Source organism: Montipora capricornis, chromosome 3 (assembly GCF_036669925.1).
Source record: "Montipora capricornis isolate CH-2021 chromosome 3, ASM3666992v2, whole genome shotgun sequence".
In the NCBI taxonomy this organism is placed as follows: Eukaryota; Metazoa; Cnidaria; class Anthozoa; order Scleractinia; family Acroporidae; genus Montipora; species Montipora capricornis.
The window spans coordinates 20,971,415-20,995,199 of record NC_090885.1 but is presented as its reverse complement, the minus strand read 5'-3'; the positions used below and the strand labels follow the sequence as shown (position 1 = coordinate 20,995,199).

General features: G+C 39.4%; 1 protein-coding gene across 2 annotated transcripts in view; it reads left to right on the top strand.

Moving 5' to 3' along the window:
* The window catches only part of LOC138040893 (cGMP-dependent protein kinase 1-like), a 29,481-nt gene extending 8,373 nt beyond the window's left edge, over positions 1–21,108 (top strand). Inside the window, exons 5-21 of one of the 2 annotated variants that reach the window (XM_068886602.1) lie at positions 256–319; positions 414–491; positions 1,036–1,130; positions 2,108–2,176; positions 2,279–2,368; positions 3,051–3,071; positions 7,128–7,227; positions 7,764–7,900; positions 9,302–9,391; positions 10,176–10,275; positions 11,845–11,886; positions 11,994–12,092; positions 12,251–12,315; positions 14,292–14,414; positions 16,946–17,008; positions 17,685–17,751; positions 18,524–21,108. In XM_068886602.1, coding sequence (XP_068742703.1) covers positions 256–319; positions 414–491; positions 1,036–1,130; positions 2,108–2,176; positions 2,279–2,368; positions 3,051–3,071; positions 7,128–7,227; positions 7,764–7,900; positions 9,302–9,391; positions 10,176–10,275; positions 11,845–11,886; positions 11,994–12,092; positions 12,251–12,315; positions 14,292–14,414; positions 16,946–17,008; positions 17,685–17,751; positions 18,524–18,619 — 1,399 coding nt within the window. In that variant the 3' untranslated portion in view covers positions 18,620–21,108. The remainder of the gene's footprint in view (positions 1–255; positions 320–413; positions 492–1,035; positions 1,131–2,107; positions 2,177–2,278; positions 2,369–3,050; positions 3,072–7,127; positions 7,228–7,763; positions 7,901–9,301; positions 9,392–10,175; positions 10,276–11,844; positions 11,887–11,993; positions 12,093–12,250; positions 12,316–14,291; positions 14,415–16,945; positions 17,009–17,684; positions 17,752–18,523) is intronic. The other variant, XM_068886603.1, reaches the window with a different exon arrangement.
* The last annotated feature ends 2,677 nt before the right edge of the window (positions 21,109–23,785 follow it).

Genomic DNA, 23,785 nt, shown 5'->3' with positions numbered 1-23,785 from the left:
TCTAATGAATGGAATGGAATGGAATTGTAAAGTACTTTTCAAAAGAAATTCATTTGGGTAGTGAAGTATGCCTTGTATTGAAAAAAGAATTTTAAATTTTACAGCACTTCTTTTTGGGCTTCTAATTACTTGTGAAATTTAATCAGGGAACTTAAGGATGTTTAAGGGCTAGGCCTGACGTATCTTAGACTTTCAAAATGCCCAAGAATATAAACCCTTTCATGCTTGTTATAACTATTTTTCATTTTCCTTCAGTGTTCCACTCCTGAAGATTTTACGAGAAGAAATACTGTCCAAAGTAGCTGATTGTATAGAGGAGGTAAGGACTGAATTTCTTCTTGTAAAATTACAGTCATGACCATAGAAATACGAAACACTATTCCTATGACAATTTATACAATTTTTTTTTCCAGGCATTCTATGACGAAGGAGAGTATATCATCAGGCAAGGTGCTAGGGGAGACACTTTTTTCCTCATCAAGAAGGGAGCTGTAAGTCCAAATGTACATTCCTCCCTCATAGCTCTCAAGTCTTAAAGTTTTCCAAAGAGTGAGATGCTTTCTGGAGATTGCAGCAAAAGCACAAGTGTCCAGTGTTTCTTGTGCCAAAGGTGGCAAAAAATTTTAGGGTTGAACTTTTTTTCTTCTCAAATCACTGGAAATGCAACCTAGAGTCCCCGATTTTGGTTTTTTAATGCTGCTTGCTAAGAGAGCCCATGTTATTATGGTCAGCCTGAGCTAATATATTGGCCTCTACTTAATACATTAATGGGTGAAAGTCCTGAACAAACAAGAAAATTGGTTTTACACAAACATTGAACATTGGCCAAAGTTCAGTGCCAGTGAAGGAACAGATTCAAAATTCATGAGCGCTTCTGAAAGCTTTAACGGTAGTTCAGTGTGAGAAAAGTTCCAATGCGTGAGAAATGCTTGTGTCGGCTGGAGAGCGCTCAATGCGTGAGACTTGAGAGTTCTGCTCCCTTTCTTTGGATGATGAAACTTTGGGACTGAGGAACTTGCTTACTTTACCTTTCAGGTCAATGTCACTCAGCGGCCTTCAGTGCATGCAGAGCCGGTGTTTGTGCGAACCCTTGGCAAAGGAGACTTCTTTGGCGAGAAAGCACTCAAGGGGTAAGTCACACCATACTGAGCTGGATATTGAAATGCGAAGTCATTTTGACAAACACTAATCCAACAGTATTGGATGGTAGCATCTGTCTTAGAGGGTATTTAAATGTGAAATCTCGTATCAGTATGAAATAGCTTTTCCCTTACCAGTAATACTGATTAGTCTGTGAACGGAAACGTATTTCCGGCGGTCGTTTCTCTCCCCTGAAAAATAGCGTCTGCGAAACTGAGCTGCAAAACGATTTCTGATGACGTAAAATTCTTAGCCAATCAGAATTAGGCTCATAAATCTCCTGAACTAAGACGCAGGGAACACGCAAAGTACTTGCGCGTTGTCCACGTAAACACAAGTCAGATTAATTGCGGGCAATATGGAGGATATTAAAAAAATGTGAGATTTTCGGTATCTAAAAGTTAAGTATGTTGCGGCCTAGAAAAAACCCGATGTTTTCGTCAATTTGCTTACACGATGTGGAAAGTCCTTGCTTGTGGTGTTTTGGACCGTGCGGTGCTCTTCTGGGAAAAATATTGTGATTTTGATTTACCCATTACCAATTCTTTTCGGATTGTTTTACTAGAATATTCTACATTAAGATGTCCTTTGGTCTCCTTTCCTCTAACTCTGGATCGGTTTCAAAGGTTGGCTAGTGACAACGAAAACACCAATTGCGCGTAGGTCACCTGACTCTCTGTTCTCTCATGTAACGTGATTGGCCCAAAAAAAAGCAAAAGCAGTTACGTCACAGTAATCATTTTGCAGCTCGGTTTCACAGACGCTATTTTTCGGGGGGGGAGAAACGACCGCCGGAAATATGTCTGCGTTCGCAGGCTAATACTGATACAATTCGAAAGGGTTTTTTACCATGGCTTTTGAATTGCTGCATTGACTTGAATTTAACATTGCCTAAATTCCATTTACTGTCATAACAAAATTTGTTGATGAAACAGTAACATGCACTGTACTTTGAACTTCATTACAGAGAGGACTTGCGGACGGCAAACTGTATAGCTGCTTCAGGCGGTGTCCATTGTTTAGTGTTGGATAGAGAGTAAGTACTTACTAATTTTTTTTTGTTTGTGTGCCTTTGATTTTATTGGGAATTGATACTCTTAACTTCTCTCTGCACTATTTTATTGTTTAAATCTCTTAGAGCTTTTGAAGCATATATTGGTAGTTTAGAAGACATGAAGACAGACAAATACAGTGACAAAGAACGAGGAGTGGAACCTCAGACTGCAAGGTGATTAAATTTTGTTCTCATTGTGAATCTAGGGCTCCCAGCTAAGTAATAAGATTTTCATGTAACGTGTGGATCAGGATTTACCTGTAAGTGAAACTGTCTTACCTAATTCCAGTAATTACCGGTATTATACATAGAAAATTCAGTGATTAATTTTTCAATCTCGGAATACCCGGTCGCTTAGGACCCTCTTTGAGGGCATTATTTGAATAAGACGGACACCCAGGGTACCCTTTTTCAGTGATGTATGCCTTTGGCCAAGACTTGTCTTTGGTCAGGCATGTGAATTTTTACTTTCAACAATCCTGGTGGTGTTTTTTTTTACTTTTTTTGGATACAATGAACGAAGTAATACCTGTAGTTTAATCTTCAACAGTGAACTCAAAATTGAAAATTGAAAAGTTTAAAAATAACATTCAAATGGTATTGGCATTGAAACTCAGACATAGAGAAAGTTAATTTTGTTTGATTAACATTTCAACAAAATCAGTGGTAAGTTATTGAAAGTTAATTAACATTGTAATAAGTTGTACTCAATAATAACATTATTATAATGTTTTTAAAAACTAATGTGAACAGCAACTAATTTTAATCTGTAAGATTTGTTTCTTTCATAGTTGAGGTGTTAAGTTTTACCTGAAGACTTACATTTTATTTCTTGCTCTTAACCCTAACCAAGTAGACAGATCCAAGAATTGGAAAGGTTGGTACCTTGTAAGCTGTAATTTATAAACTGATAAATAATGCTAATATCATAATTTTGTTACACTAAAATTTTAGCACTAAAACGTTAGACATTAATTTTTGTTCACTTCAGAGAAACTACTGACACTGACCTTTTTGTGGATAAATATTGTTTGAATTACGGTAAAACTTTTTATCACTTCACATGGGCACTTAAAACATTTATTGTCTGATAATTGCCCTTATTATAATTAGTCAATTTTAATTTCCAGTGGCAATTAAAATTCAAACAAATGGCAATACTTACCAAAAAATAATTATCTTATAATATTAAAAAATTGCATTTGCTGTAACAAGAAAATAAGGACTTGGCTTGAACAGCGCAAACTGAATTGCTTTTTAAATGTTGTTTTGAGGAAAGAAGAATTTGAAATTTTTGGAGTTCTGAAGATAAATTAATTATTTCTAAAGTTTGAAAAATCAGTTTTGAACAAGAGTTATTTTAAAGGTATAAAATTTTATTGTTCATGTCACCTTGTTTTATTTTCCAAAAATTTATTATTTTGCTTGTGGAACAAACATAATCATTTTACTGCTCCACATGTAAGGTGTGAAACCCCTGTACATATGGCATGCATTCCCAGGGTTTATGGGCTGTCCAATACTACATAATATACTTGATAAACAAAGGAAGAGCTTTGACATCAAAATTGCAGTGACAAACTCCTTACCATTTTTCAAAAAGCATATCCAGTGGTTATCTGTATGTATGTTTGCTTCGTTGAGCACCATTTCATTGGTTGAAACACTATAATTATTATCACAGAAATAAGATGTACACATTAGTGTACAAATTAGTGTACACTGTACACTGTAGGAGTGCTGTCTATATTAGTTTTGCATTGTTTGTCCACTCACCATTTAGCATGTTACAAACAAGCCCTCCATTCACAAGAAATACTGCAACATAAATGCTCTGATATACCACAGATACTTTCAAAATGTTGAGTAATAATAATTAATCTTGTTAGTTCTTTTTCTTGTACATAGAATCAACTGATAATGATAATAACAATAATAAAAAATAATGATCATTGATATACCGTTGTACTGGTTAACTGTATACCCATATTTTGGCTGTTGGAATTATTTTTTCATGTGAGCAACTTTTGCAACTAATAGTTTCAAATAACCATCATGATCAATTTTATTTTCTGTTATTTGCTGTATTTAGCTACATGTTAAGCTTGTTTTCATGAAATCCCTTTGTTCATCTTAGTGATGTTAGGCCAATAGGTGGTTGGCATCCATTCTCTAGAGACACTTTACAATGCAGCAATGTACAAACGAAAAGAGCTAATGAGAGATCTTTTGTTTTTGTCCACCAACATGGCTGTGTTGACGTCATGTGAAACCCACCTATACCATAAGAACAAGATTTTTCCCTGCTAGCAGAGCTCTCTTTTCTTTTTGCATTCGCTGGGCTGACAAGTACGGGAAAAGAGACCTCTGCCTTGGGTCGAAACGCACTGTTATTCTGTTTTCACTTAGAAGAGAGACTCTCACAAGTTTAATACTCAGAAAGAACTTTTAATCATTTTAAGTCCTTAAAGGAGGTTACAAGGTGGAGCGTACTCTCTTGAGCACAAGGATTTCTCCAAACGCAATTGGCTACATTTTTGACACGTGATTGGGGATTGCGTGACACTGAATAACGGTACACCCTTCCTTTTTTAACAAAAGACAAACAAAAAAACTGAGTGAAGACTAAGCAAGAATCTTTTGGGAAAAAAAATTAATGGTTCTCAGCAAAGTCCTAAACAAGAGGAACAAATAGCAATGATTAGCTTTAGGTCTAAACATAGTGTTTTAGGTACATGTACTAGTGAAGGGGTTGTGGGGGCAATGGGGTGTCCACTATGACTTGTCTAATGGGGCCATAGGGGACATCTCTCATTAGCTGGGGTTTCAGGAGTTCTTTTGATGTAGGCAAAAGGGTTCTGGTATGTCTACCAAATATCTGCTGTGGTGGTGAATTCATCATACCTTCAGTTGGGGTATTTTGCCATCAAGCAAAGCAAGCTGGAAATCTGAGTTGGTAGTAAAAAGCTTTCTTCATTTTAAGTCTTGGATGTCTTTACTGCATTTTCGACTTTGCCGTTACTTTGAGGATACTCGCGTGAACTGGTGATATGTTCAAACTCGTACAGTGCTGCAAAGCCTGAGAACGCATGGGGGTTGAATGGTGGGCCATTGTCGCTTTGAAAGTCTTTGCCTTGTGTAGCTCATCGACTTTGAAGTAATCGGAGTAGTAGTCAACTGTACATAGGTGATCCCAGTTATTGAGTGTGAAAATGTCACAGCCAATCTTTTGCCAAGGGTGCTGCAGAATTTTGTGACAGATTAGTGGCTCTTTCTGTTGGGAAGGTTGGAAGATGTTGGAAATTTCACATTTTGAAATAAATTCTTCGCGTTCCTTTTTCATATTGGCCAGTAGATCACTTCTCTTGCCCTTCGCAGGCACCTTGAAAACCAATGTCGGAGTTGTAGAATTTCTCTTTGATCTCAGACTCGTTGGGATGACACACTTTGAGCCCTTGAAAACTGTACCATCTTCAGCAGCTAACTCCTCTCTTAACGTTGGGGGCATATCTCAGTAGGTGGGCTGTCTCTTTGGTTTTGCCTCCCGACAATTAGAATCACCACTTTCAAGGATTGCAAAACAGGGTCATTCGTGGTTTCCTCACAGAATTCTTGGATTTGTGGCTCGGATACTGACAGGAAATTCACGGAATGGATTCTTTCTACTTCTTGATCTGCCTTAAGTGGATGGTGTAATGGTGGTAGGTATGCTCTGGAGAGTGTACCAGCCAAATACATCTCGGGGCCAGTCCTGTACTTGAAAATGACATTGTACAAATCTCATCATAAGACGCTGTAGATGCTTTTGAGCAGCAGTAAGAGGCTTAACAAAGATCATCTCTGAAGTCTTGTGGTCAGTCCACATGGTAATCCTTCTTCCATACACATACTGGTGATTGTGTTCTATCCCGAACACTTGCACAGTCAAGCAGCATTTTTCAATTCGTGAATAGTTCTGTTCTGATTTGGTGGTTGAACTTTTTATGCGTGAGTACAAACCCAATTCGTTTCTGCCGGGCATCACCCTCTCCTTCAGTGGGCTCACTTGTGGAAAAGTACTTCAGTACTGGAGTTCTTAATCTTCTCAAAGGCTTCATTTAGCTCCTGTGACCACTCTCAGGGAACATGCATGGCGGTTGCTTAGGGAATCCTCATGTGATACTGCAGAATTACAGTAAAGGAATGCGCAGGGGACACAGCGGGCTCAAGTCACAGACACATCACAGGGCATGTGATTTAAAAGAGTGTCGTCCAAAGTTGTGGACGGCAGTTGGATCAAAGTGAGTTTCGACCCATGACAGGGGTCTCTTTTCCGGTACTCGTCAGCCCAGTGAATGCAAATGACAAAAGACCTCTGCTACCAGGGAAGCAAAATTTATAATAGTAATGGGAAGATCTGTCTGGGTGATGGTTGTTTGTTTCCAAGGCTGTTGCCTAACAGGAGCCTGGTAGCCTGGGGCTCCCATAGAATAGCTCTGGGCGCCTTAATTTTTCACAGCAACACCTTTCACTTCATATGTTGGGCTCCTAAGTTCTCAGCGTTTAGCTCTGAGGGCCCCTTTAAAATTTTGTTAGGCAGCAGCCTTGGTTTCACAAAAATTTATCAGCATATGAAATATATGTGCAAACAAACATTAATCAAAGTGAATTGCTATAATTATTAGTGCTGTTAATCTTGCCGAAAACCTTTTTTCCGGTAGTTAATTCCATAGGTTTGTCCCAGACATTTTCTCCCAGACAGATTATTTGCCAATATGGATCATCTCTCTCCAGTGTAATGAAATAAGGAAGCCTTTTTGATTGAGAAGGAAGTTGGTGAACTTGAGAAAAATCATTGCCAATATTTCTCATCCCCGGTCATCTGTTTTTTTTATTTCAACTTGTGTAGCATGTTTCTCATTGGTTGGCTCAAGATTATCATTGTTTCTTTCAGTCGCACAAAAGCAGAGCAAGACGAATTTGCCAAAGTAAATCTGAGGGATCTTTCAATAATAAAAACCTTAGGTGTAGGCGGGTTTGGACGTGTTGAATTGGTAAGTGCTTACTTTTCTGGGTTTCAAATGTGCTCCTGTTATTGTTTTAAACGAATAAGGGTGAACTAAGAATGGTTTTATGAATTTCATTTTATTTTTTTATTGAGAAAAGTGGGCCAATGTAGCGTCTGACAGGTTGACGGCAAAAATCTAAGTTGCTTTGGGCTGAAAGTTTGAAAACATACTTTATCTCTAACAACTTATTTCTAACGTGTTGTTTTAAGCCATCGACCAAGAACTAAATAGAGAGAAACAGGGGCGGATCCAGGATTTTGAAATGGGGGGTGAATAAATCAGAGAAATCAGAGAAATCAAATACTATTTCAATATTTTAGGGATAAGAAAAAAAAAAAAAAGAAAGAAGGGGGGCTCAGAAAAAGGGGGGGGGGGGGTGAAAATTCACCCATTTCACCTCCCCTGGATCCGCGCCTGAGAAATAAGCTACAATAAAGAGACTTTTGTGGTTTTCAAAGCTTCTGTCGTTATTCGTGGACACTAGACGAAAAGCTCACAAATAACTTGTGAACTATTTGTAGGTTCAACTTGCTCATGACAAACGAACCTTTGCAATGAAAACCTTGAAGAAGCATCACATTGTTGAAACAAGACAACAGGAACATATCATGAATGAAAAACGGATCATGATGGAAGCCAGCTGTCCTTTCATTGTAAGGTAAGCTATTTTTGGGTAAACAATATAGAAGACTTCACTGTTTATAAACAGTTCTTTTGTTATTTCAATTTTGCCAACCAAAAAACAAAAGAATCCTTTGACTCGATAGCCAATAGGTCTCTGGTTGGCATATGAATGACAATATTATAGGTGACGTGACAGTGAGTATCGCTTTACAACAAAATTTCATATCCTCAATTCATCAACATTAAAATATAAGTTACGTTACAATTTAAGCTAAGATCCTACCTTGTTTTCAAACTCTTCAATAATAACAGCAAGCAAAAAGCGTTTTGTGTTCTCTGTGGGGGCTTTTTAGAGACCTTAAAGGCATCCTCTACTTCCATCGACCTCCATGTATTTTTCCCAAGACCGGCCAACGTGACATTTACATGTACCATATATAGAAACTGATAGTTCAGGATTATTAAAACGGGGAAGGGTGGGAGCGGACACAGATTTTGCTGCCAAGAATCCCAAGAATCATCATTGTTAAGGAGGCTCGAAATAGTTACTCCTTTTTTCTAACAAATTAACATATTCTGTCCTTAGATACATTTAGGGTAATCATATCACGACCAAATCTGGCCAGGGCATTAAGTACCCATTGTAGATTTCTCACATTGTATTTTCCTCTAAAATACTTTACCATGGCAACGATATTAGGCATTTCTTTGAGCCTTATAATCAACGTACACTGTCTTTTTTGAAGAAACGGGACCGTGAAATCTTTACATTCAGCGTTACCAGATAATGTTAGAAATAACTTCTAAAATATTTATTATTCAACAAAATCTGTATTTCAGTCTTTTGGGAAAATCAATTTTTTTTTTAAATACGTCTCTAATTGTTTTTCACCTACAAAATTTTTTGAAAGACAAACGAGAAAAATGAAAAATATTCACCGTCCGGAAGCAGAGATATAAACGAGTAAAGTTTTGCAAAATCAGGAAAAATGAGAGGCCAGGTTACAAGATCAGCATTTACGCATGCGTTACCCGCTCATTCGAGTGCACGCGCGAGTGGAGCTACGGGCCAACATAAACGGATTTAGTGACCTTTAAACCGTTCCTGTAGAAATTTCGTGAATAGGAGATGTCTATTTATATTCCATATATGTAGGAATTAGGAGAAATGTGAGCGAAATTAGCGGCATTTGTGACTATTGTTAACCAATAAATGTGCGTTGTAACCTGTGGAATGATGGAGTACGGGAACATTTTCTGAGAAGTGGTCGCTCACATGAAACCATCAGGGACACACTTTACAAGGCGGTGCAATCTTATAGGTGGGCTTACAGTTGCATGAAGGGCGTCAAAGATCAATATTTATTGACACCCTACATAACCAAAGGACTATGGTATACTTCCTTTAACTTGGCCTCCTCTTTGTATTCTTTAGGTTATATAAAACGTTTACAAACAACAAATATCTATTCATGCTTCTGGAAGCTTGTCTAGGCGGTGAACTTTGGACAATTCTCAGAGACAAGTAAGTTAGGCAAATTAAAGTAATTTGGACAGTGAAATGTTTTGAAGTTAACATGTATCTCTTACCATTGTCTAATTGAATAGTCATGGGGTATCCATAGCGACAGATCAATCTCCCCTAACTGCTCAATCACTTTTTTCCAAATGTATGCCCATTGGCTAATAGTAAAGTTTTAGGTCTTCCTACGAATCGATTCATTTATCAAAGATCGATAAGTACGGAAAAAGAAATTTGCTTCATTTAAACTTAACTACAAATTAAGAAAATGCTTGTGTTAAGCCTTTTTTTGTAATGGCGTGGCGAGTCCCCCCGGACTCATGATTTTGAAAACGAATCTTTCCATTATTGTGGTTGTTCCGGTACACCTTGACGGCGAAAGGAATTTCATCAAAATGTTTAACTGAGTAGGAGCAGTCGTGGCTCAGTTGGCTAGTGCGCGGCTTTCGGAGCGAGAGGTCCCCGGTTCGATCCACGGCGACTTAAACGTCTGTTTCGACTTCCCTCTGATCCGTGTAGCTATAGCTTTAAATATCCGTAAAACAAAGCACTGACAGAGGGAGGGCAGAGGGAGGGGGGTAAAGGGCGCACCGTCGGCCTCCATTGATACCAGCCTCGTAGCTGAAGGAACTACCGACGTTAAATAAAGTTACTTTACCTTTACCTTTAGTAGGGCGCGTCGGTCACTCAATAATTCGGCCCATTCCACGGAGCGGTGGTTTTCGTACTAAGTGCTTGACTACTTGTTCAATAACCTTGATCATTGTTCTGATTTCCTTATTACTAGGGCATCATTTGATGATGGGACCACACGTTTTTATGTAGGTTGTGTTATAGAAGCTTTCACGTATCTTCATGAAAGAGGCATTGTGTACAGAGATTTGAAGGTTGGTACAATTAATCCTGAAGTCTCGGCTACGCCTTCATACATTGTTTTAAAACATTCGTTTGGTCAGCAATGTTAGAGCGTTTAGCATGCATGCTTGATGACGTTTATTTTTCATTGGAAGAATGCTGTGAGTTCGATCAAGCGTTTTCTCCAACATACAACAAATGTTGTAGCGTGTAGCCGCCCTTTCAACATTACTGTTGAATTCCAAAGACCAATCAGATTGAAGGGCCCAGTCTCCAATCCGAGAACCATGAGCAATGCAAAATGGCGGAGGTGACAAAAGTGACGTGTTACCACAATGTTATATGCGTATCCAACATTGTTAGAAGCGTTCTAATAACAATGTTGGGACATTTCTTCTAACAATGTTACAACGTGTACCCGGGGCTTTACCTCGCCATTGTCTTCTTTTGTCATTGCTCTCGTAATTTTTTGTGCGAGCATATTTGATTGACTGGCAAAAGATATTTTGCTTGGTTTTCACGTAATCGGCCAATCAAAGAAAAGAGCCAAACGCCACGTTTTCCCGCGCCGAGAGGCGGCTGCGGTCTTTTGCTTTGCGTTGTAATTGGGTCATTTGATTGTCTTCATTCGTTGTGATTGCTTTAAGTCATAACCCCATTTATGGCTGTACCGTTCCCAATTAAAAACTCCTCGATACCTCTTACTAACCGAGTTCGAGGTCCGTACTGTACGTTCGGGACCGAGTCTTTTTGCCGGTGCTATTTTCGTTCGGTTTTTTTTCCACGCGAACCGCGCGGGCCTTAAATCAACGGGAAAAACTTACGGTACCAACCGAGAAAACGAGGCTAGTAAGATATATATGAGTTATTGACAAAGCTTATTCGGTCAAGATAGCTAGATATTGGGCAGGTTCTTTTTTTGCGTGTTTATCCGTCTCGCTCCATAAACACGCAAAAAAAAGAACGAGACCAATATCCAGCCATCTTGACCGAACAAGCTTGGTCAATAAAGGATTTATTACATGGGATAAAACACCAAAAAACGATGTTTGATCTTGCGGGACCAAGCGAGAAATCCCGCGCGGGCAGTATAATTCCATCTTGCCCGCTCGGGTAGCCAATCACTGCGCGGGATTTATTTCATCTTGTTCGTTCACGGAGCTAGTCATATAATAATTATATTAATTATTTCCGAGGTAATACGGCGCGTGGGAAAGGAAACTAGTTGAAGTCGCGCGGAGCGTTCAACTGCCACCAGTGATTGCTTTGCGCAAAAATCTGAAGAACGAATAAATCTTAAAGGCTTTTTCAAATAGTTGCTTGCAACATTCAAACAGTTGCTCGAGTTTTTTTCACATAAACCACATGAAAAACTTCTAGAAAATTTCAAATGTAGCGAGCGGTACGTGTTTCCGTACTGCAGAATACAGCCCGCAAAATGGTAATGGTAATGTATTTACGTAGTGCATTTCCTGTATATATTATTCAAATGCGCCTTACAACTCCTTACAAGTTATTGATCTGTGGCTGTGACCGGACGTCAGCATATAATTAGCCAGTCATAGCGCGCGTACCATCTTAGAGAATTACTTCTGTTGCAGCCTGAGAATTTACTTCTGGATAGCAAGGGATACTGCAAATTGGTAAGCAACGTGATTTAAAATTAAGCACCTGCTAAGTGTTTTCTTTCTGTTTTAATTTCGATAATGTCACTACACATGATGAATGGTTTTGTTATCGCCATTTGCAGGTTGATTTTGGGTTTGCAAAGAAAATAGGATCAGGAAGGAAAACCTGGACATTTTGTGGAACCCCGGAGTATGTTGCGCCGGAAATCATCCTCAACAAGGTATTGTCTGAAGAGGGTGATGACCAGAAAAGTGCGAAATGGCACTTTGTCTATTTGACCTCCTTTAGGAGTTTCAACCAACCGGCTTTAATGTTGTGAAAACGATATGTATCCATTGGCGTCTTTGGGAAACTTAATGTCAATTTTCCATTTTTTAGGGCCATGACCTTTCAGCCGATTATTGGTCTTTAGGAATTCTGATGTTTGAACTTCTTACTGGAAGGTAGGTATTTTCCACTTTAATTTACATAAAATTTGAATGATCTATTGTTATGGTTTATACCATCCCGTGTGGCCATTGCTAAATCGAAGGAGATGACGAAGGTTCATCTTTAAAATTAAGCCAGCCCGGTCCCAAACCTTAATTTGGACAACATGGACAAATGATCTTAAACTGTGTTCACATTGAAGCCGAGACATGATAAAGGCTGGTTTCCATATGATCGCAGACGATCGCGAATCGCAGATTGTAGATCGCAGAAAGTTCTGCGATCGTCTGCGATCATATGGAAACCCACTCGTTTGCGATCGTCTGCGATCCTGCGATCGTGATCGCGGAAGATAGAACCATGTTCTATCATCTGCGATCGTCTGCGATCGTTTGCGATCCTGCGATCATATGGAAACCAAAGTTCTGCGATCTGCGATCGAAACGTATCCCATAATAATTTTAATTCTGAAACACTCGAAAACAATAAAAGCACTCGGTCTATGGCCTCGTGTTTTCATCAGTTTTCTCGTGTTTGGAAACCCTGATGAAACACGCGCACTCGTTTTTGAAATATTACATAATTGATGCTGTTTCACGGTACTCGCATAAATTTTTACACTTCATCTGTAGAATGGAGCTGGAAATTACTGTAACAGTTGAATTCATTCTTTGGTTGAGTGTCAGTTTTCAAGCCCTTCGTCGGAGGAGGGCTATGCAGCGTTTAACGAGGAGACGGCATTTGCGCTTTCTTCGGTAAAAGGTATTCCGTTTTCCACAAGCTCGGCAATCGCCGATAATTGCCGTTTTATTTCTTCATCGGCCCATATTGCAACTAGACATTTGGCCTCATAATAGCCCCAATTTTGGTTCTTTTGGGCACTCCCCTCCGAAGACCAGTTAGACAGCAATGACCAGAACCAGGTTGCTGACCAGCGGTTTTCGTTAAAACAATGGTTTGCTGGGGGTGCTCAGTCTCGCGGGCTCAGAAAAGCTGGTTGTGGTCATTGTTATTTAAGGTTTTCCCTCGCCGCTCCTATCCGCATCCATCCGCCATTTTGAACGTGTTTGGCCTGATCATGATTGAAACTACCTCATGAGGTTGTTTCAATCATGCTCAGAATAATAATGATTGAACCATGAGTCGCGCAATGCACTGTCTGATGTGAACACTTTTCATAACGAAACATGTCTCATTCCTGATTAGACTAATCATGTTTCAGCCTAGTTTGAACACAGTATTAGGCGCTGAGAACCCGAATATAAGAGGGCTTGTAGTTGATGTGGCTTTTTTACCTGTTTTTTACGTGCTGTTCTGTTGGAGTGAACTTTCAACCACAACCGGTTCAGGTTTCTTTCCAACTGTTTTTGTTTGAAATCCGGTATCTACTTGAAATCTTGTGGTAACATGAAGTACGTAGACCGCTGACCGAGTTATTGGCGGGAAGAGCGCCAGTCGAGAAGTACACGATTGATTAAAAGGGCCTGTTGTGCTTCTTGGAATTTCTGCTGCATTATGTTTTACCAAATATAACAGAAATAGTCATCACCAAAATTCCGCTTCAGCTTGGGCCATATTTGACCAGTTTAAAAGCCTTCGAGAATGCCAGCGATCGCTACCGATTGTTTTGTATAGGTAATCACATGATTTTTCTCGTGCAATTTGGAATAAATAAGCACGAGTAATTTTTTTCAAAGACGACCAAAATAGTACGAGCCTGTAGGGCGAGTGCAATTTGTAGTCTGGAAAAAACTTAGAAGTGCTTATTTATTCCAAATTGCACGAGAAAAATCACGTGATTACTTATTAACAACATACACGAAAAAATCCACCAAACCAACTCAAGAAAATTCTCTCCCAACAGAAAACACTCAACCAAGCGAATGCGACTTTATACATAATGCATGCTATTGGTGTGAACCCGTGTTGTTGATTTCTGAGATTTTTCGTCAAGTTATTTACGTAAACTTGTGGTCGTTTCATTCTTTAGCCCGCCTTTCACTGGGTCCGACCCGATGAAGACGTACAATATTATTCTCAAAGGCATTGATATGATTGAATTTCCTCGCAAGGTCCAAAAGAACGCTCAAACCCTCATCAAAAAGCTGTGTCGGTAGGTGGAAATTTGATTTTGTACGACCCTGTTTTGGTAAAATGCACTGAAAGTGAAGTCAGTGCAACGAAACCCTAACATAGCGAAGTAAATTCCGTGGACGGTGGTCCCTTGACACTTTGTGTTATTCATAATTCAATTGAATAGAGCGGTTTTCAACCAAAGACAAAGTAATTACTTTGGCCAATCAATAAGGACGGAGGCAATCCGGTAAACCAATCAAAACTCGAAGTAATTACACGTAGCCAATACAAAGAGCGGAAAAATGTGCACGTGCTAGCCACGATTGGTTCTGATTGGTTGAAAAAATAGCGCGAGAACTTTGAACCAATCACTGAGTGAAGTAATCATAAACCAAAGCAATTCGCTAATTTCTTTCGACACTCAATTGAAAACCGCTCTATTAAACGTAGGAAGACCAATTAAAACTAAAAGAGAGAACTCAATGACAGTCTCTTCCTTTGTCGCCATAACATATGAGACTTAAGTAACGACGTCGCAATATTTATCAACAATGGCGCTGTACAATCCGCACGTGCGTTACACATTTTTGGAAATTTCTTTGCCGTCGTCCGCAAAACAATATGGACCTGAATGTTGTCGTTTATCTTCGTTTACCGCAAACGTCTTAAATCACTGTAAATGGCTGGCCTGCGTTTGTAGTTTGCAGTGTTAAGGCTGCTTTACTCTTACGACGCAAGCACAAAGCATAAGGATGTCTACACGGGCGATAAGCATAAGCAAAACGTGACATGCGCAAGCGCAGTAGCATAAAAGTTTGGCGCGATCGAACGACCACCTTTAGGCGCGAAATTTGATTCCAATGTGGCGGACTTACGAGAGTACGAGGAGATCTTGCTGTTTGTGCTTCTGTTGAGGAAAAGGAGAAGAAAACTACAAATGGAAGAAAAACCAAACAGCTTGTGTGAGGGAGATCTTTAGAGAGCGAAAAAAAAACAACTGTGACCGCTACAGCCTTCCACCCTAAATTCGTTTTGTTTCTATCCGTAAAATCTCGAGCAGATTTGTCATACAACAACGGGTGATTTCGTACAGCCCCTGACGCTCGCGGTTGCCTCTACCGCCATTTTGGAAATAGAAACGCATGCGTAATTGCAAGGAACGCTGACAATTTAGACTGATTTTCAGTTTCCCTTCCTTGTGCTTGCGTCGCACCGGTTTACACGTACTGGGTTTGTTGTGTTCATGCTTATGCTTGCGTCGTACGTAAACCAGCCTTAAAGGAAACCTCCACTAAAACAAGAATACAACTTCAAAATATTTAACATAATGTTTACAATCAAAATTGTTCAAACGTTTTCCAATGGAATCGTTTGTATCCGAAATAAATGAATTTCAAAAACGCTTGTTTTGGTTTTCAAATTTCCTGGGCGCCGCCATCTTGAATAATGGTGACGTGTTGTGGTTGCTCTTTTGTATTTGCACAAAGAGCTTTTGTTTTAAAACAATAGGGCAACCATGACACGTCACAATTACTCAAGATGGCGGCGCCCAGGAAATTTGAAAACCAAAACAACCGTTTTTAAAACTTATTTATTTCGGATACAAACGCTCCCACTGGAAAACGTTCGAACAATTTTGATTGTGAGCATTATGTTAACTATTTTAAAGATATATTCCTGTTTTAGTGGAAGTTCCTTGTAAGAGGAAACCCTCAATCTTAAGGTCTCCAAGAGAGATTTGGCATCGCATTTACGTGAAACTGCAAGCGACACACTGCATGCTGCTTGTCCAAATCTTGAAAATTCTCTTATTCTAACACTGAACGAGATAAGAGTGTTTTTATGGCATTGGTGGGCTCCCCAGCACAGTCCCAAATGAGTCTATTTTTAGAATATCCGTTCCCGCGAAAATCAGTTGTCATGGCCCTGAAAAAAAAGTCGCAGTCACGCGTCACATTGCTTCTTCTGATTGGTTAAAATTGGCGGCTTTTTGTTTGTTTCGCGCGCAAAGTGTATCTAAAAGTGAATACATTTGTGACTGTGCTGGGTCAAGACCGCAAAGTGATAGATCAACACTCTCATCTAATTCACTCTTGCTTATTCTAACTAGTCTCACTCTTTAAATAAGTTTATCGACATCCGTAGATAACAGGCAAAGAGACTGTAAAAGGAAAGAAGTTTCATTGATTTTTGGCAAAATTCAAATGTGAGCGTAATGTCTGCCGTTTGCCGTAAACACGACGTTTATCTCTCCATTTTTAGATAACATCCGCGTAGCCGCCGCCGTCGTCGTCGTCGTCGTCTTTGCTTAACGCTTTCATTCCCAAGTTCGAAACGTTCATTCTCCAAACTAGTATACTATGGAGTTCTTTGTTGCCTAGTCATGAGAATTTGGCGTTGTATCAAGATCGCATCTCTTAAGCTGATAATAATCTTCATTCTCAATAACTGACTGACTGACATTTTATTGAAATTGTGAGGAGAATTTACATACTGATCATCCCTTGGACTCAAAGGGTTAAGCTCCTTACTCTCTCACGACTGTCTTCGACTTCAATATTTCCACAGGGACAATCCTACAGAGAGACTTGGTTACCAGAAAGGAGGACTCAAAGATATAATGAAAAACAAGTGGGTAACAAAAAGCGGTCACCATGACTTCTTTCCTTTCTTGTGAAATGTGCCTGAGACGCGGACGTTAAAGAAGAGTGCGATAGGTGCGGACATGCGTGGGGAAAAAAATACAAACACACTTCCAAACACGCGAAGAGGAATTCGTCTTTTCCTCTTGACCGCACACGTTTCCGTTTCGCCGCACGTCAATTTCCGTGTTCCTTTGTAGAGCCTTTTGGGACAGGCCTAGATTGAGACACCTTATGAATAGTGTAAGGGCGGTGCCTACTAATTCAAAGGTATTTTTTCCCGGTTTATGAATATGCGGGAAAAGCAGGTCTTATCAAGTGTTATTGAAATCCAAAAATAAAATTGGGGGTAACCACGCATTATTCAAAGATAATTAATCAACAATGTTTGTAAAGAGCTTTAAGAATACAAAGCAATGTACGACGTTCTTTTCCAAATTGAAGCTTCATTATCTCTGAAAAATGAGTGGTTACCCCCAATTTTCTTTTTGGATACCAAGAGTACTTGCTGAGTTTTGCTTTCACCGCATAGTTTTAAACTGCGCAAAAATATCCCTATATTGGTAAGCAACACCAGTAGGAAACCTGAGTATCTTGAGATGCGCAGAACGTATGCGCAATAACAATAGTAGGCACCGTCCTTGACTGGAGGATTTTGTTTTTAGGTGGTTTGATGGCTTTAACTGGGAAGGCTTGAGGCATAGGAAACTCCAGGCACCCATTCTTCCGAAGGTAGGGTGAAAATAAATAAGTTTCAGAATCGCCAATGTTTTGTTTTTTAACTTCCCGAGTGCTGCCATCTTGAATGTTCCACTGTGACATGTTATAGGAAAGCTATGCGTGTCGGAACAATGGGGCAACCACAAAACGTCACGATGATTCAAAAGCCGGTGCTAAGAAAACTTGAGAGTAAAATTAGGCGATTCAGATTCTTCTGATACCTTTCAAACAAATTTGTTCGCAAGCATAAACGTCCTCCGGTTTTAAACTTATTCTGTAGATAAAGTGGAGGTTACCTTTAAAAATGGTTTCAAACTTTCTCTTTTCACCCTTTGTAGTGTCACGTAAAGTCATTTTCCCAAAACTATCTCATTGGACAATACTTTTACTACGCTTTTCACATACATTGTACTGTACAAGCGGGCTGTGGGCTGTGAGGTTCAAAGTCCAATCAACGGTTTCATTTAGCGTTGTGGTTGACTAATATGGAGCTTAAACACGTGACATTTTTGAAAGGCGGACGGTAACCGGAAGTGAGCTGTTTTCCTTTTTAATTTGTATTCACACGACCACATTTCTATTTCTAAGTATCTTTTCTCCATTAGAGATGATTAGTTTAAACGTCTGGGAAACACTACTGTCCTTGTATGCGAAATGTTCACTTCCTGTTCCCGTCACCGTCTCAAAAATATCGCATGCTCATGCTTTTGAATGAAGAGTGTCCGTTCATTGTAAACAGCCCGTTGATAGTTGATAGTTATCGTTGTGGTTTCATTTCCTTCAGATCAAATCTGCGACAGACGCTTCTAACTTCGATGATTACCCGCCAGATGACGAGACGCCTCCGGATGACACTTCTGGTTGGGATCGTGACTTCTAGTGAAAGGAAGGTTCTCTTCCGGTGCGCTGTTCAATTGAAACTGAAAACTTTATTTTTCAACGAAGAGTTTTCAAATCCCCCCCTTCCCCACCCACCCCCCCCCCCCCCCCGGCACAAAAAACAGTGTCCGTTTTAGCATCATTTTAATTCATAAATTCGTGTTGTCACTCTAACCATTTCGTGACATCGTTTTATTGTCTTTATTTATTACCAGATAAGCGCTACTAGGATTTTTGATAATAACTGTCTGTAGGAGTTCATTTTACTAGTGACACCATTATAATTGCCGAGCAACGTGCCCGACGGTGCGAATATATTGAGCAGTCAAAATTCCGATTGGGGTGACGAAAACTATCAGTAGTGGTAAGCGGCATTTTGAATTCACCGATCAACAGGACAAAACTGTGCGTACCAATGATGACATGGATGCATTTCCAATCTCTGAAACCGTGCTGATTTCTTGAGATAGTCAGTCCAGTTTCAACCGGTCAAACCTGTTTTTTTTGCGCACAATCAATCGCCACGCGTCATCAATATTTTTTGAAATTTACAAAAGCGTGGCAATTTTTAACTGTCTAAATTGTCTAAGGTGGTTACAGAAATTAGTTTGCCAGAAACCTATAATTTTTTCAGAAAAAATGAAATGGCAATTTAAAAGTATGAACTATCTTGAGATTCCAAGGAAATGATTCCTTGTTGTCGTGTGTCGTGCCACAGTTGTTCGAAAATATCCCGATTGTTTGTTCTGGTTTTATGGTTACTGGTCACTCGTGACTGACACCCAATACATTTGAATTTTTAACGCATGCTCAATACGAAATGTCGAGTTTGCCGGCAGAGTCTTCTTTCCTCTTCCCGACTTATCTAGGAAGATCGAAAGAGACTCTGCTCGCAGGGTAGAGGTCATTAGAACGGGGAGAAATTGTCGATTGCAAAAGCAAAAGTCAGATTTGTGGGCACTAACTGGACAGATGGAACTTCCTAAAAATGGAGTTAAATTTTCTGATGGAATTTAAGGGAAGAGATCTCAATATTTACTTTCTCCCGGAATTTTAGAAATAGTGACAAGATGGAAAGTACCTCGGATTTTAAATTGGCCTCGGTTAAGGTCAAACTGTTGGGATTCAAATTAAATGAAGGAAAAAATAGTATTGAAAAATTATAACTCATTTTTCTTCTCAATCGGTTTCTCTCTGTCAGCCTCATGCACTGGGCATCTCCGCTGTTTTCAATGACAGATGGACCCTGCCTGTACAAGTGTTATCATTCAATGCTAGAGTTGGTCCAAAACTGTCAGTGTTCCTCCCCTATGTGGCATCTAATTTGGGCTGACGAAATAACTTATAAATAAATTTACTTGATCTAGGTAGTAATCGGTTAACCTTGAAATATACATAATGTAAGATTTATGCTAATAATTTGGTAATCTTGTAAAGAATTTGTGGCAAGTTGAAATTCATTGCCAATTTTAAAAGACTGGAGTCAAATAGCTCTTGCGGACGCCTTGCAAACTTTTGCATTAATTGTCTTTGTGCGATGAAGGTACGAACTGAACATTAGGGAGCTTAAACATGCGCGTTTTTGAGACGCGGACGGCAACCGGAAGAAAATATTTCGCATGCCAGGACAGTAGTGTTTCCCAGATTTTTATACCAATCATCTCTGATGAAGAAAGATACTTGGCAATGTAAATGTGTTTCTGTGAACGACAAATCAAAAGAGAAAACAACTCACTTCCGGTTACCGCCCGCGTCTCAAAAGCGCACGTGCTTAAACTCCCTATTGCCGTACTTGTCGCCGCTGTGCCCCCGACTTCTTAAAGTAAAAAAAAACGACAGTCCTTGAATTTTTAAATGAAACTTGCCTAAATAATATCGACTGATAACCAATAAATAAAAATCATCCATTATTGCGTATAGACGAATCAGGCTACTATATATTAATATCGCAGTCTACATAAGTGGTTTTGTCGTCCTTCTTCATTCAGTGAACAATGTCGTGCATGATGCCTGAAAAATTTGCGTAGGTACCAAGTAGTTTCCACTGTTAGCAAGCGAATGTAGAATTTTTCGTATGCGTACGATTATTTTTGACCTTATGGACGGACATTTCCAATTTTGAAGGGGGTAGGTAGGTAGTCTGTACAAAACTTAAAGTCGACGGGGAAAAAAAATCAATCCAACATTACTTGTTCTGTAGATTTTTAAAGGATTTAGGTATAGAAAACTTAGCAGAGAGTTTTGTGGTGTGAGATGGTCTGTGAACTAGAAATAGGAGGAAGAAATTGCCCAACCTTCCCCCCCACCTCAAAAATGAAATAGTCCGTCCCGGAGATTGGTTATGTGTTGTCTGTGTAGTTTTAATTTTTGGACTTGCACTGTAAAGAAAGATTATTTTTACATCTCATTATACTACGTTTTCTTTGAAATTTGCAGTTGCTACTGTGAATCGCGTTTTAGATGTATTAAAGTTTTTCTTTCGCTTTCATCAGCCCTTTTTCGACTATTCATTTAATTTCTGTTTTCGTGGAGTTTGTAAAGTTTGAAGGCGTCGGATACTTCTAAACAATTTAAGACTCGGTGACTAGGCCTTTGAGTGGTAGCGAGGCCAGATAAAAAAGTGCTTCGAAGAGACCTCAAAGGATGCCGTGCGTACGTAAATACCCCTTCTACGTGAAAACCATGATGTTTGTGTGAGAGCAAATACCGAGGAAATATCGAAGATGACAAACTTCTTTTAGGGCTAAAGTTTCACAATTTTTTGTATACTTATCAAACGTGTCCAGACGTTTCTAATTATTGGAATAACCACTGCGAAGATTTCGTTTCATTAGACCATTCGTATTAGGACCTAGAGATGGTTTTCACCTGACGTCACAGCAGGCATGTTGGTGCACGGATCAATAGAGAAAAAAGTCTTTTGGCAATTTGATTTCATGAGAAACATGAGCCATATTTTTTGTGCCGTCTCATCGCCTGAATGAAAACAATCTATTTTTGCTTTTTATGTCAGTTTTGTTTTGATGTGAGACTCCTCAAAACTAGTGAAGGATTCTGCTCCATTTGCCGCGTTTTTGGTCAAATAGAAAGCACCCAAAGTGTATTTCAGGCCCCATCCACACGTTCCGGACATTATGACAGCCAAGAATTATTTGAAAGAAAGCTTGTCGTCTATTTTGTGCTCATTCCAGGAAAAGGTTCTTCATGGAAAGGGTATGGTAATTTGACACGATTGAGTTCTTGTCTTCACGCACAGTAATGAAATAGGAAGGGGTTTTTGCCTCTAATAGCAAATGTTGTTTGTTTCAAAAAATATTTCGCTGGAAAAGGTGGCATTTATGAATGACCATGAATTCATCATGTTTTGTAATATGCGAGCTTAAGGTAATGGCAATAACTTTGTTTTCATTATTCTAACATGAAATCAATTCGTGAGCACAGAAACGTAGATATATACACATTTCGCTTCAGCACTCATTCAACGAGCGAATCTCAGGCCGAGACACTATTATATTCACAAATCGCATGATTCACAAATCGCCTAGACAGGACACCATCCCACCGCAAAAAGGGGTCTGGACACGGTTTTTTTCGGCTTTGGGGCCAAAAAGCAAAACCAAAAAAATAGGCACGCATTGCGTACGTATGGTAGTGCAGTAACACAGCGCTATTGTCAACTGAGCTGCGTTTTGTCTTCCAGGAGATTCAAGTTGTCTTTGAGTAATATGCATGCAGCTCTATAGCTAATAGTACACGATGTTGTTTCGGTACCATTTCCATGGTAGATGTCTTAGGTAAATAGCCCTCTGAGAAGACATGTGGTTACTAGCAAAATACTAAACCCAGAAAGATTGAAGAAAATAAAAGGGGGTCAAGAAACATTGGCTTCGAGGCTGACATGTTGATCATTTTGAAGTTCCCTTACAACTTCTTTTTCACCACAAGCTTAAGCGTGCACTCTGAGCATCTGAAAGCTTTCTAATCCAAAATTTCGTGGATGGGTGACCTCAAAAATATACCATTTGTAACAAACATACGACCGAAACTTCTATTTTAAAGCTCAAAAATGCCAACTAAGCAAGGAACAGATTTTTTTAGCCTGCTTTATTAAAAACTGATAATTGATGCACAGTTTTTAGGAAGAACAGAAGGATGTTTTCAGGACGGTCGATCGAGAATAAAATATTTTGCCATCAGCAATAAAATTTGCAACTTGAAAACAACATTAATTTTGGACCGCGAATATGAAAAGTCACCATCAGCGAAAAACATTTTCGGAGATTTGTGCTTACGTTCAATTTTTCTATTGTGCGTTTGGCTGCACAAGTAAATCGCAAAATCGAAAGTGACATCGAATTCAGCGGGCGCCGTGATCAAGTTACCTTGCGTGTTTACTCGCGAAACAACCGATACATGTGTCAAGATGATGGCAAGATACCAGGTTCTTGTTTTCGTTTTTCAAGTGTTATAAAGTTTGACATGTGCGAATTCAAATCAAAGGTCAGAATTTCCCAACTCTTGACGTTGACCATTGTTTCTGCAAAGTCAAAAATTTACTCTCCAAGACGAGGTTATTTATCATCAGGTAATTCCATGGTTTTGAGAAATAGCAGCTGCTTTATTGTTCCACAGCGTCACAAATTCTTGCCGATTTTGGGGCTCATTTTGTTGAAACTAAAGCACGCTTCCAACAGACATGTTTATTTTCGTGACTTATACACGCGCTGCGGGCCTATTGACACGACGGACAATCTTACAACCCTTTGACATAGTGTGTAGTGCACTACCACAAAAAAGCGGTTCCAGACCCATTTGATAGACATGGAATGGGTAGTTAACTTACACGGCAAAGATATATGACCCGTACCCACTTTTTAATGGGTCCGGACCCAGTTTTTTCTGTAGTGTAAATGGGCCCTAAGAAACTCACTGACTGTCTCGCCCCACCTATTGTCCTTCTAGCACCTCAGGAAAAAGAATATTCTTTGTAAAATTTCGAATTTTCAACTTATCATTGCTCAGAAATTATCCGGTATATCGGGGTCAAATTTTCAGAGATGGCACATTATGCAATGTACTTTCAGTAGAAAACGTTAGCCTTGTGCTAATAAGGCAAGAAATGCAAAGATTCCCGTATTCCTGGGTCTGACCAAGACTTGCCCTACGA